Here is a 14,036-nt window from a genome sequence, read left to right on the forward strand (position 1 = left end):
CTCAGCCAATCTTCCTTTTTGTTCATCTGTAGCTTCAAAAGCAACTCAACTTTGTCTGTCTTTATGGTACAATCTGCATTTTGGTAATTTGTTTCAGGACAATTCATTTGTTTCACTAATCAACAACTCATAAGTGTACGTGACCCTTCTGTTAGCATTTTTAACATTCACAATAAGGACAATATAGAGTACTAGGTTCCTGTTTTTACATCGATTTTAAACGCGTTTTGTTGTTTGTTTTTCAATAATACAAGGAAAAAAGGTAAACAGAAAGTATTTATGTTTTAAAAGCATTTAAAACATATTCTTGTTTTTTTTTTTTTTTGTGAGCATTTTAAGACCTTAAATTTATTAAACAATGATTTATTTAACTAATCATTTCCCTCTCTATTGAACTCCAGTTGACCTGATTCTTTTACAGACGTAAAACTGACTCAAAGATTATATTTCTTATGTTATCAACTTTAACTCATGTTCAATACATGGATCTTGAAATTGAGCTACAAATTGATGCATCTATTTAAAGGATTTTTAAAATGATGACTCTCAATTCCAACTAAGCATGTATCACTCCGAAAATGTGTTGGTTGTGTTGATAACAATGAACAACACCATAACTAAGCCACATTATTCAATAGGACTTTGGACATGTGTTTTTTTTTTTTTTTTAATGGTGTATGAATTTGGAATTATATTTTGGTTAATGTGTCTTGGAAAGTATAATTGATTTTGGAATATATATGCATGCATTAATATTAGATGTTATAAGGAACATTAGATGTAGGTACTCAGATAAATTCTTCAATTTATATGAGTATACTACCGGGTTTTTTTTGTCTTTTTTTTTTTTAGGAGATCTACATGTTTAAAACATGTACCTGCTGTTTTTGTTCTTTATTTTTTTTTATTGTATCATTTGGAGTTTTACGCCATTTAAAACTCGTATCGTCTATTTTCATTTTTTTTTCTTTTTCTATTTTTGCTAGCTATGATTAGGACCATTAGCCAGGGGTGTCAACACGTTGGTTTGGTTGCGATCACCCCCCCCCCTTAAATTTCTACATTGATCAGGTAGATCAAAACCAAAACTAATGAAATGTTTAGACCACAAAAGCAAAATTGAAACCCATAACTATTAATCTGATCAGATTCAGTGCTATATCGATTTTCTTTTAATAGTCCCTTAGGGGTTTCTCATCGATCTATTATTAATCTGGTCTCAACTTTTCATATTATAGAAGAAAGTGTAAAAACGCATATTTTTTATTTCATTTCAGTCCAAATGGTCTTATCCAGTGGTCTGGTCGATTTTTAATATTTAACGATTTCTAAAAAACAAAACCAATACTACAACAACTTAACCTTGTCTCAAATAAATGAGATCAGCTACATGGATCCTTGCTTTCCAATCAACTCTATTCAATGTCATACTTAATATAAAGCCCAAGTTATGCATGCATTTTCTATAATACCTTTCATGCTAAAAGCATGAAAAGAGAACCACTTGAAGTCTCATTAAAATGAAGACTCGGTACCTCACCACCGAGTCACTGACCGTTCTTTCATCTTCGTAATCGCCCATTCCCATATACCAACCATGGCCATGCAATATTTTGGGCTCTACTGACACGTGTCTTTGTTTAACCATGGGCGGGAGGGGAGGTATACCGTATACGACAATTTCAAAATTTTAAATCATTACTCCCCACCATCAAATAACATATCCTTTCCTTATTTTATGTGTTCATACTAGCTAGTAGGAGTACGCGAAAGCATAAAGTGGGGGAAAATATCATTAGTCATTACTGAACTCTCTGCGCAATGAGCATGCATGCAGGCCCATGCCATGTCGCTGCTCCGAATCGCGAATCATATCAATGAATCAATGATATGCTGCACCCTCCCTCCCCTCATTTTCAAATTATTACAAAATTTCCCTATTATTATTAATTTTGGTGTAAAACCCTAGCTATTTTCTTATCTCTAGCTACTAAATCCCAAATCCATCTGATCTGCATAATTATTCGTCATCCATGATAGTGGCCACCATCAGATTGGGATCAGGGAATGAAAGAGGTGTGTACTCACCTCAAAATAGATCCCAAAAGAATTATAGCTGATCAAGATTCCATTCTGACGCTGGAAGCCCACGACAGTTCATCCACACGTGTGCAACTCTTGGAAGAAAATATAAAGAGAAATTAGGTCAACTAGGTGTCTCCGCAAAGCGACATGCCGGTATTGCACTAGTCCAAGAGAGAATCTCCACCCAATCCGGCGTGGCAACTGTTGTCTGTGTTGATAAAAGAAAGAAAAGAAAAGAAATATGAGTTTTTTTTTCTGTTAATATTCAAACCCTAACAAGAAGCATCCACGCTCGTGCGTTCCCCTGTTCTTCGTCTCTGTTGTCTCTCTCCTTCCCGGTGGCTTTAGCCGGGTTTCTTACCTGGAATACCTAGAGATCTTCACCTCAGAAGCTACCTCTCTCTTTCTTTTTTCACCATTTTCATTTCGAATCCTTCCCTTTAAATGTCTCTCCTTTCAACTTTCAACTACTTCACTTTTCATCTTCTCACTCACTCACTCACTCTACTCTACTCTCAGCTCTCTCTCTCTCTCTCTCTCTCTCTCTCTCTCTCTCTATTCTTCGATCTCTTGCTGTTTCGTACTTTCGTTTTGCTCTTCCCCTTCACATTTGATCCCAGATCAGTAAAGCTGCTAAGTTTGCAAAAGATCTCTGAAGCGCCTGCAAGTGAATTGATGGCGGCTTTATACTCTTTCTCTTAGTTTGCAACAGAGCTTCTGAAACACCTGCAAGTGAATTGATGGCGGCTTTACGCTCTTTCTCTTAGTTTGCAACAAAGCTTCTGAAACACCAGCAAGTGAATTGATGGCAGCTTTACGCTCTTTCTCTTTCACTGTTAATGCTCCCTATAAATCTGACCAATCTTCAAACAGATAGACTCAGGCTCTAAGCCTTTGTTACCTACTCCACATATCTGTCTCTGCAATCTCTTTATTGTTTTTTTCGTCTCGCCTTGTTCTTCTCCCCAACTCCACATTCCAATTCCTGCAGATCCATACACTTTATCTCAGAAACGGTTAGTAGCTTAGAGGTTCTAGTTTTCCAAAGCCATGGCTTACCTGAGTTCTGATCCAGGGAGCGAGTCAAGAAGGAGGAAACCGTTCCCAATCGAACAGAGGCCCCAAATGCTGAAAGATTTTCTTATGGACGACTTTAGCTCATGTTCATCCAACGGCTTCCGATCCTTCCCTCGACACGCATGTCGTAAAACTGTTCGAAATCTGGTCGAAATGGATCTCAAATCAAGAGATTCAAATCACTATTGCAGACTAATGAGAAGCCGCTCCAAAGCTGCTTCCAAGACGATCTCTGCATTCCACAAAGCATCAGAGGTTGTGATGAACGTCGTCAAGCATCTCCCATTCTCCTCCATGAAGGCTCCGTCACAACCAAAGAGCCAAACAAAGCAGGGAATCCTCCCAAGGAGCCTTTCGAGGAGGCTGAGACGGAGTTTCTGGAAGAAAAGGGATGTAGTGGAAAACTACAGTATCAAGGACATCAAGGTAAGAGTGATGATTAAAGACATTATAAGATGGAAATCATTTAGAGATTTAATCGAAGAGAAGCAGCAGCAACCATTGGATTTCTCTCCCTCTCCTCTCCAAATCAGTAGCATCGCCGCCGTTAGCGCCACCACCGCTGACGGTGACACTACCACTATCACCACCAACTCTAGTATCAGCAGCAACAATAGTAAAAGTAACAGTTGGTCTGAAAGTGATTTCACATCGGAATATTTACAGTCATCTGGCGGTAGTTCTGAGTACTCAGGTGATGAAAGTAAAGAATGCTCGGGGGTAGAGAAGAAGATGACGAGCAACGGAGGACACAATGCGATCCGTGAGGATTCCATGGAGACAACGACCAACTCTGTAGACCCAAAGGTGAGCTTCCGACTTCTTATTTAATGCTGCAGATTAATAAGATACATTATCTCGGTCTGTTGGTGAGGGTTTCTTGATGGGTTAGTTTCGTAAGCTTTCAGTTGCAGATTCGATTTGCACTGTTCCATGTGTCTGCAGTCGGCACTCCAGAAATTTCATAAGTTTTCATTTGGTTGAGGCAATATGAATAGTTACTGTTTAGGTTAACTTGGGCGGCCATTTTCCCTGAAACTTGAGTGTGTTTGAATTTAACTTTCTTTAAAATAATTTCTTGGGTCCCGCATTTTCTTTCTCTGTGGTATGAAGAATCCATCATCCACGGCGGTGAAATCCCTGAGCTTCTCAAGTGTTCTACGCAGTTTAGAAGGGGGTCGAGCCGTAGAGGTGATGTTTTAGTAATTATGATTCTTATATTCTCTGTGCCACCATTTTTGTCGGTGGGTGAAGAACTCCGGTGGATTTTTAATTAAAATTAAGGTCCTTAATATCTCCCGTACGTCGCTGCTTCCCCTTTCTTAATTTGTTGAAGATAAACCAAAGAGGAAAAAAAATGAATAAATATAAACAGGTGGACGGGATTCGGAGATTCGAACAGTTAAGATGAGGAACCTGTTTGTTAATATATTATTTTGTTGTCTACTATGCTTTGACCCTGCTACGTCCATCGGTCTTGGGATTTACCACTCGTTGTACCTTTTCTACTTTCGTTCCTTGCCACACGTGACGTGTCTCTCAAGAACCGTCAGATCCAGGTCAAGCGGTATGGAAATAGAACTGGGTAACGGGGATTCCAATCTGAGGTTGTAGAAAAACAAATTAGCCAATGGAATTAAGACAATAACCCCTTGGACGAATCTGTTGCTCCATTTGACAGTATTGACCTGAGTCGTTTACGTTCTTTTCCAAATTCTAAAACTTTTTTTTAATTGTTGAAAGAAGTTTCTACTTTCTAAGCTCCTGCCTAGTTGCTCTGAAGCTTCAAATTTAATGTGATTAATGGATTAATTAAGGATATTTAATCTGAACGGTGGACCACTCTCGAAACAATGGAGGGTAACCATAAAACTGGGGGTTGCCCACTTGAAGTGGCATTGGATTGGATGGATTGAAGCATTGAACCATGTAATCGAATCTATCATCTATTGGCCGCGATTTTCCGGATTGCTGTGGTCTTCAATTTAGTTTTCTGCTATTTCTTAGTTTCTTTTCCTAGTTTTTTAAGTTGTAACGGTTCTCTACTATTTTGGTTTCAAAACAGAAACAGGGAGATTGCACGTACGAGGAAAAAAAGCAGTTTAGCCCAGTCTCAGTGCTTGATTTTCCAGAAGAAGAAGATGATGATGGAGAGACGGAGACCCCTTCGTCCTTCCACCAGAGCCTTGCCAACATGGAGAGTATGTGTCTTAGCTTGTTTCATATATATCCTTTTTCAAAGAGTTAAATGGTTTGGTTGATTTGGGTATTTATATATTATTGATACAATTTTGAACAGGGACGAAGCAGAAGCTTATGCACAAGATCCGACGGTTTGAGAGCCTTGCTCAACTGGAACCCGTGGACCTTGGAAAACGGATTGCATTGTTGGAGAAGGATGACTCTGGTGAGAGCTCCTCCCAGAATGTGTCACAAGAAGATGAAGATGAAGAGCAAGAATGCGAGGTTGAGCCGGAAACAAAGATGGCAGAAGGAAGGGCACTTGAGTTGCTTAAGCTTATGAAAACAACAAGCTCATTGGAAGGCTGGACAACAACAGGGAATCTGGATGGTGTGTTGCTGGATTTTCTCAAGGAAAGAATCACAGGGACTGCCGCAGTAGCAGAAGAAGCTGACGGATTTGATTACAAGGAGGTAGTGAAGGTGGCAAGAGCTTGGGTGAATGAGAAGCCTTTTGGTGGGATGGCTCTGGGGTTGGAATACAATAGGGAGACATATGTTAGAGAAATGGAGAGTGAGGAGGGGAGGTGGAGGAAGTTTGAGGAAGAACAAAGCGAACTGGCGATGGAAGTAGAGAATGGGGTGTTGGGTTCTTTGGTAGATGAACTGTTGGTTGATCTCTTCTCTTGAGAGAACTACCAACCTATAATTTCCCAAGCGATGACCAACAATTCATCATTATCATTGAATGAATTGAAGGTAGTTTGATTTGGTACAAACTCGAGGTGGTTTTCGTCATTTGATACTTGGGGAGTCAAAATGATCAAAACCACCTCGAGGCTCGAGAGGGGTTTGGTCAAGGACGAAGGAGATATGAAAGGAGTTTGACGAGCACTTTGGCAGCGGTGGTTTCACTTTTGCAAATCTTTGTCTCAACTGTCTTCTCAATTGTCTTCACTTAGACATGACAATGAGAGAGAGTGAGAGACCCCGGGGTAGTGGGATGGGGTTGTACGTTTAGGGAGGGGGAAATTGATTGAGAGGCAACAACTCGTGCCTCGCCTCCTGTGCCTCTGCTGCAAGCCAGGAAGTTTTGGTGTAACTGTGCGGCATGCCGGGCCCGTGCAGTCCTTGTTCGCCTTTCTATAAGATGAAAATCTTTTTTCAATTTTGATACTGATTTTATGAGGATTTTCCTTCTATGTGGATTTTTACCTACAAACAAACAGAGCTTATAATGAAGTGGGCCTAAATTATAACACCAAACAGTGCACGGTGGGCCGAAGGCCAAGGCGTACAAAGAAGAGTTGCTTTGTCACTGAAGCATCATCTAGCAGACTAAAAGCAAAAGATTTTGGTCCTTGACAAGTCATAAGACAGAGGCTTTGCACAAGCAAATGGTTTGCACTAGTCACCTGTCAACCCAAACCGAGACATCAATCAAAGCATGCTTAAGGCCCAACAAGGGCGTAACCATTAGTCAAATGAAACCCCCAGGGGGTGCCATCGGAGGGTCACCCTCCTAGCATGTTTTAGGAGGGTCTATCTCTCTCCTCCTTAAAACAAGGGGGCAGAGCTATCTTTTCATATGGGGAAGAGAGAGATAGACTCATGGGAGTGCTGGCGTAGGCCACACTCTTGGACAGAGTTTTTTTTCCCTAAAAAAATATGCCAGACTATCTCTTTCTCAGACAAACATAGAACCCAGGTCTCATCAACATTAAGAAAATAATTTAAAAGATCCTTAAAAGCAATACCTCCATTTAATAATTTTCAAATAAAAAGATGTATCTTGTTGTCACCAAAATGGTGAAATAAGAAATTTTAATCTTCTTTTGATTGCCCCTTTCTCATTTCCAAAAGTTATTTAATCTATGGAAAAAATAAGTTTTTTAAAATAATTTGAAAATGACTTGTCACTATGTCAATAGCAAAAGTTGCACATTTTTAATAGCCATGTGAAATGATATGATTTACAATGGTTGAAATAAATATAGATATTATATTATGCCCCCATTTAATTGAACTAAAGCTGAGTTGTTGTTGTATAAAAAAAACAAAAAGTAAAATTTACAATTTTTTTTCACCACCCTGAATACAAAAAGATTTTTTCATAAATAAATAAAAGGAAGAAGAACACCATCGGGCTGCGTGGCTCCTACGCCTAAACACAGGAGCGCACACAAGTACCACCCTACCCCTATAAAAAAAATTATATCTATTTTAATACCTCTAGTACAACTTACAGGACAAGGTAGCGATCTCTTACCCATAATAAGAGTTTCCATAAAGCATGCCACAAAAGACGAAGGGAAGGATATATCTGAGGGCCAATATGCTATGGATTGAGAGGGACTACATTGTTCCTACCAAAAAAGAGGGACTACATTGTGGGCTTGAGCCCATCACATAAGAGAAGTTAAAAGGACGACGGCAAAAGAAACAAAAGAAACAAGAGAAACAAAAGAAACAAATATACAGAGAAGCCCAATGTGGGCTTGGGCATATCCCACAAAGGATAGCGACGGCAAAAGCAACAAGAGAGAGAAACCCAAAGACGGGCCACAAGATTGGTTATCAAGGGTGGCCTGGATCTGGATTCTGGACTGCACCATCTTTGAAGGTAGGGCCTGGGCCTGAGCCTGAGCCAGCCATGAGACAGTGATATATCACAGTTAAGAATGGAATTTGGGCCTTTTGTTTGTGAATTTATGACTCACTACAACCTGATTGTCATTAGTATTATTAACCTTCATATCAGTCACTTGCCACTTGTCATTATATTTTTTTTGGTGCCACTTGTCACTATTTAACATTTTCATTTAAAGCCCTAATTTAGTAAACGATCTGGACTGGACCATCATTTAAGGTAGGGCCTGGGCCTGCTATGAGACAGCTAAGAATGGATTTTGGGCCTTTTGTTTGCAAATTTACGATTCACCATAACCTGATTGTCATCACTCATCAGCATTATTAACCTTCATATCAGTCAGTTGCCACTTGTCATTACTTTTTTTTTTGGGGTGCCACTTGTCACTATTTAACATTCTCATTTAAAGCCCTAATTTAGTAAAGGACCGATAACGTTCATAATTATTGGTGAATTTATTAAGTTCACAGTTTTGACACTTGTACCGTTGGGATAATACATTCATGTCCACTATATTTAACCTTTACAAAGTTGACCAACCCTGTGATTTTTATTTTTTTTTTGGGTAATTTATACAGGATTGAGATCCTCTCCCGCGTGAGACGATGTCCAGCGCACAGCGTCCGGCTGGGGAGGCCTCGATCCACATGCCACTACACTGGGATGTGTGCGGTGGTGTGGATCGAAGCCCCCGAGCCGCACGATGTGCGTTGGAGAGGATTTCGATCCATTTATACCACCCCTGAGGTTTGTCGAAAGTATGATTTTATCCCCCAGTTTTAGAAAATTCTGCGTACCCCCCTGAGGTTTACAAACGGTAACAAATAAACTCATTTCGTCAGTTTATGACTAACAGTGTTAAAATCAAAGGATAAAATGACAAAAATGCCCCTTCAAGAAAAAAAAAGAAGAAAAATTTACACATACCCCCCTGAGGTTTGACAAAAGGATATTTTTACCCTTCAGGTTTAGAAAATTTTACATACCCCCCTGAGGTTTGCAAACAGTAACAAATAAGTCCATTCCGTCAATTCATGACTAACGGTGTTAAAAACATGGGATGAAATAACAAAATTACCCTTGCCAAAAAAAAAAAAACCTGCAACCCATCTTCCCCAAATCGATTGGGGAAGATGAGTTGCAGGTTTGGAACTCCAAAGATCCCAACTCAAAACGAAGAAATACAGTTTCCCTTCTCATCCTCGTCCTCTTCCCCTTCCCTCTGCGCCTCGTCCAGTGCCCTCTCTATGGCCGGACACCTGCACCCTGTCGTCCACCCGCTTCAGCTCTCTGCAGCAGTCTTCTAGTGACTCTTCTTCGTACTCATGGCCACTTCTGTACAACACCCACCCTCTTCCTCCTCCTTGTCCTTGCCCTCCTCCTCTCTGTAGGTATCGCTGGCAACTTCACGTAGAAAACAACAAAAACAAAATCTTGGATTCAGATTCCGATTTCAAATTCAAAATTAAGCAATGATTTTCGGTGGATTTTTTTTTTAAAAAAAAAAAAAAAAAGAAAGAAACCTCTGGCAGCAATGCAACTCCTCACGGCACCTCCCTCTGCAGTAGTCTTCCAGTGACAGTCCAAAATTTTAAGTATAGTTGTAATAGGGAACCCGAAAATTGAACTGCCAATCTTCTTTTGTTTAGATAAAAAATTTCAAGTATAGATCCAAAAGAGAGCTTTCGATCAGTCAATCTTCTTTTGCAAAGGGGTTTTGAAGAAAACTTGGTTTTTTCCCTTTTCGGATGAGAAACAAGGAAGAGGGGGGGGGGGGGGGGAGAGAGAGAGGGGTTTAAACATTAAATAACAGAGAAACTATAAGCAGAGAAAGATGCTGAAGACGGGAGAGAGATCTTCCGCAAATCTACCTTTTTCCCATCTGCTTCCTCTTCAGCTCTACCTTTCAGCAACGATTTCATACCCTCTCAACCTCCAATCATGGCTGCCAACCCACCTCTGCCTTCCGTTCCAGTCAAATCGCCGGCAACTGAATCCATAAGCCACCCAACCCTCTTCTCCTTCCGTTTCTGAAATCCCAAATACGAGACTCATAATCACCAATTCCAGAATTGAATCAATTCTAAGCAAAGTCGTAGCTTGTTGGGTTCAATATGAGAAAGCCCTGGAATTACCCCTTTGAAAAGGAATTCTGAAGTGAGAGTTCGAAGCACGTCATGTGGTGTAATACCATCAACGATTTGAACATTTGCATCCGCAAGGTTTCTCCAGAATCAAAACAAAAATTGAACTGAAATAAACAAAAACTAGAAGCTAAGAGAATCCGACAAAACAAGAAATTGCGACGATTTCTAACATGTTTAATGGAGAAAAAGGTAGAGAAAGGAGAGATGGGCGCCAGAGTGTTTTCAAAATCTGAGGTCTTCTGTCTCCGGTGAAGCCGCATCTCAGAAGGGGTACTGAACCGTTGTGGCGGTGGAGTAACGGTGACAAGGTCAGGGCAAGCCGAGGTAGTTAGGAGATTGGGTTGAATCGAGGAGGTGAGGAGGTTGGTTCGAGCCAAGGTGTTCGTCGGAGCGTCAAACGGCATTTGATATTTAGAGACAAAAGACAACCGAACTAATCCGGCAAGAGTGGGATGGCATCGACGCCGGTGAACGAGTTGCAGGTTTTTTTGGGAAGATGAGTAGTTGCAGGTTTTTTTTTTTTTTTTGGCAAGGGTAATTTTGTCATTTCATCCCATGTTTTTAACATCGTTAGTCATGAATTGACAGAATGGGCTTATTTGTTACTGTTTGCAAACCTCAGGGGGTACACATAATTTTCCAAACTTGGGGGGTAAAAATATCCTTTCGTCAAACCTCAGGAGAGTATGTGTAAATTTTCCAAAAAAAAAAAACCTGCAACTCATCTTCCCCAAATCCCTTAGGGTTTGAAAAAAATGGAAAGATGAATTGCAGGTATAACCCTAAACTCCCAACCCCAAACAGCTCATCTTTCCCTTCTTAATCCAACTGAATTCCATTGGCTCACTCAATAAATCACCCTCTCACTCTCTCCATTTCAAACAAACTACAGTCGAGAAGAAGAAAGAAGATTCCTGCAATTCTTGGCCTTCCATAGTTCGTTCTTTCTTCTTCTCCTCCTCCTATCGTAGTCCTGTTAAAAAGGAAGAAACAAACCATGGCGGCTTAGGAAAACCCTTCTTCAATCTGGGGCGGTTTGGTCGGAAATAATGGAAGTTCAGAGCTTTAGGCAGTGATGCTCCTTTGGTCAAGAATCCAAAGCACCCGAGTGGCCCTCGTGGGTGGAAACCACACGGCTTCCAGGTTTTGCACTCGCTAACTTCTCTTCCCTCTCCTCTATCTCTGCCCCCTAGTTTCTTTCTTTCTCTAATATCATCATCGTCGTCTGTAAAACCAAAAAACCCATTTACCAGCAAAACCTGCGACACTCTCTCTTCTTCCCTTCCTCACCTGCATTCTGAAGAATTCAGATCGAATTCTCGACACTTCAAAGTAGAAATTTTGAACAAGAAGAAATGGGGTTGGTTCCAATTCAACCCGCCATGACCCAGTGTAGGATCAAGCACCTGCACAGAGGTGGGATCACTGTGACTCCTCACAATCAGCTCATAACTAAGCTACCCGATTCAAGGGTTCTTAAGGTTATCGCTCGATCGGTCCTTCTGGCTTTGTCCATTATCACTTCTTCCTGGCTTGGATCAATGGTCATTCGGGATTCTTCCTTAACTTAAAGTTCTGTAACCTCTGAGGCTCGCATCCATGGTGAATCATTGTTGCCTGCACTCCTTCACGACTTAACCAGTGAGTGTCTCTTTAAATCGGGCGACAAAGCCCTCTTTGTGATCCGACACGGCGATGGCGACGAGGTTACAATTCATGGTGCCCAGTTCTTGAAAGCCCACAACATGGATCTCGTCTCTGATCCGATGCCGAGCGACAGAACTCGATCCTAGATGGCACATTTGATTTCGTCATCGCGTCTGGTTTCATTGCCAGCGAGTTCATCAATTGAATCCTCAAGACTGGCGGAATCGTTGCCATTCAATTGAGCAACAATCCCTTGGTTTTGCAGGTTATCATCTGATGAAGAATCAGATGTGAATAAGAGTGTCAATCACTATCGATGCGTGTAAGACTAGGGCGATAAATAACCTCATCATGTTCTTCCGAATTGATTTCCATGGTGTTCCCTATAAGGATACCTGCAACTCATCTTTCCCAATCGATTTGGGAAGATGAGTTGCAGGTTTTTTTTTGTTTTTGTTTTTTTCGTTTTTCTTGAAGAGGCATTTTTATCACTTTACCCTTTAATTTTAACATTGTTAATTATAAATTGACGGAATGGGTTTATTTGTTACCGTTTGTAAACCTCAAAAGATACGTAGAATTTTTCAAAAGTAGGGAGTAAAATCATATCAAACCTCCGGAGTGATATGTGTAAATTACCTTTTTTTTATTTTTTATTTTTGGTATTTTCAAATGCTGAGCTGACATTAAAAAGCCTTTAACTACCTCAGGTTTTCTTTGGCCCACCACTTACGTTGGATACCAAACTCTGGGAACTCTGGAGTTTGGCAGTACGTGGGTACCACACCTCATGCAAATAATCTTGACCACCACGGGACACGTAACTGCGACAAGTTGTGGCGTCAGTAACCGTCACGAATTTAAGAAAGAGCCGTTTCTCTTCTCTTATAAGTGTTGGCATTGTTACCATCATTTGCCATTGGATGAGATTTCAAAAAGTAAGGGAGTTTTTGAGTTTTTCCGATTTTTATTTATTTATTTATTTTTGAAAGAAGATTTATTTTATCTTTTTGGTAAAAAAAACTTTATTAATGAAAGAACAAAGTTTCAATAGAATCAACACATAATGGAAGAAGAATACACTGAGGAGAGGCAATATGCCACTAGAGAGATTCTTGATTCCTTGCACCAACGGTGGTTAGGAAATCAGCAACTACGTTAGCTTTCCTTGTGTCTAAAGAGGACTTCTTTGAACCCATGAAACAACAACGTGCAATCCCTGATAATTGGAGCGATCTTCCAAGGAATAGCATTGAGACCATGATTCAAGATATTGATAATCAGTAGGTTATCACTCTCGATGATTATTCTTCTAAAGTTCAAAAAAGAAGCTTTCCATATGACATACCTAACGACAAGAGCTTTGGCAACCAACGTAAAATTCCATCCAATTCCAATTAAGAAGCAACAAATAAAGGAGGAAGAATGGGACATGCAAATGCCACCAATCCCAGCTTGGATTGCTTTGGCTGACACCATCCACATTAAATTTCACGAATGGAAAAATAGGAGGTAACCATTTCACCAGCCGAGAAAGAGGGTGGATAGGATTATGGATAGTAGCCACATGGTCTCTTGCGAAGGGAATTGCTCGCAGCAAAATCTCTCTATGATTGAAATTTCAATGCCTGGAAATTAAATCCCAGCATCCAATCCAAATGAACCAGAGAATGCTACAGAAACGAGCAATCCTCAATCTTTGATCCCTGCTAGGTGAATCTCTGTGAGACAAGATTTCCAAGATAGCAGAAGCAATTGGTTCATCACTAAAAAGCTATTGAAGCCCTGCAAGCTGCCATAATTGTTGAATTCTTGTACAATCCTTGAAGAGCTGATTAGTTGATCGAATGTGCTGTTGACATATATGACAGATTGGGTCCAAGTTAAAACCTCTATTTAAGAGAAAAGGGGGGTTAAGTGACCCTTCTCTCATCCCATGTGAGGATTTGGATTCTCTGCGGCCTAGGGTTGTACGGCCATCGTGCTGCGTGCAACTCCCAGGTCGCCACCACAGCACAGATGCACATCCAATGGTTGGACATCAAGCTCCTCAAAAATGTCACTCAAAATTCAAATTAGAATCGAGCTCGATGCTCAACCATTAGATGGGCACCTATGCTGAGGTGGCAACTTGAGAGTTGCACGCAGCATGATGGCCACACAACCCCAAGGCGCAGAGAATCCAAATCCCCCATGTGAAGGAGGTAGTCTTTCACCGATGTCCATCATTGAAATAGGGGATGAATATT

General features: G+C 40.6%; 1 protein-coding gene and 1 non-coding gene across 3 annotated transcripts; one reads left to right on the plus strand and one right to left on the minus strand.

The window, feature by feature from the left end:
• Window positions 1–2,941: 2,941 nt before the first annotated feature.
• LOC122664012 lies at window positions 2,942–6,216 on the plus strand. 2 transcript variants are annotated; one of them, XM_043859686.1, is made up of 3 exons: window positions 2,942–3,969; window positions 5,228–5,363; window positions 5,462–6,216. In XM_043859686.1, exons 1-3 carry the CDS (start codon window positions 3,136–3,138, stop codon window positions 6,031–6,033), a joined length of 1,542 nt encoding a protein of 513 aa, XP_043715621.1. In that variant the 5' UTR covers window positions 2,942–3,135; the 3' UTR covers window positions 6,034–6,216. The 2 variants fall into 2 exon arrangements, with proteins under 2 accessions (XP_043715621.1, XP_043715622.1); XM_043859687.1 differs by having other exon boundaries at window positions 5,234–5,363.
• Window positions 6,217–12,068: 5,852 nt separating this feature from the next.
• LOC122666441 lies at window positions 12,069–12,144 on the minus strand. The gene has a single exon (XR_006333630.1). It is a non-coding gene; the product is annotated as a small nucleolar RNA U31b (small nucleolar RNA).
• Between the last annotated feature and the right edge of the window lie 1,892 nt (window positions 12,145–14,036).

The sequence above is a fragment of the Telopea speciosissima genome, chromosome 6 (assembly GCF_018873765.1).
Source record: "Telopea speciosissima isolate NSW1024214 ecotype Mountain lineage chromosome 6, Tspe_v1, whole genome shotgun sequence".
Classification (NCBI taxonomy): domain Eukaryota; kingdom Viridiplantae; phylum Streptophyta; class Magnoliopsida; order Proteales; family Proteaceae; genus Telopea; species Telopea speciosissima.

Excerpts from the sequence above, each read along its gene's own strand:
- LOC122664012 (XM_043859686.1), top strand. The coding sequence starts at position 3,136 with ATGGCTTACCTGAGTTCTGATCCAGGGAGCGAGTCAAGAAGGAGGAAA. Across the intron at positions 3,970-5,227 it reads CCAACTCTGTAGACCCAAAG|AAACAGGGAGATTGCACGTA; the intron begins GTGAGCTTCCGA and ends GTTTCAAAACAG. Across the intron at positions 5,364-5,461 it reads GAGCCTTGCCAACATGGAGA|GGACGAAGCAGAAGCTTATG; the intron begins GTATGTGTCTTA and ends AATTTTGAACAG.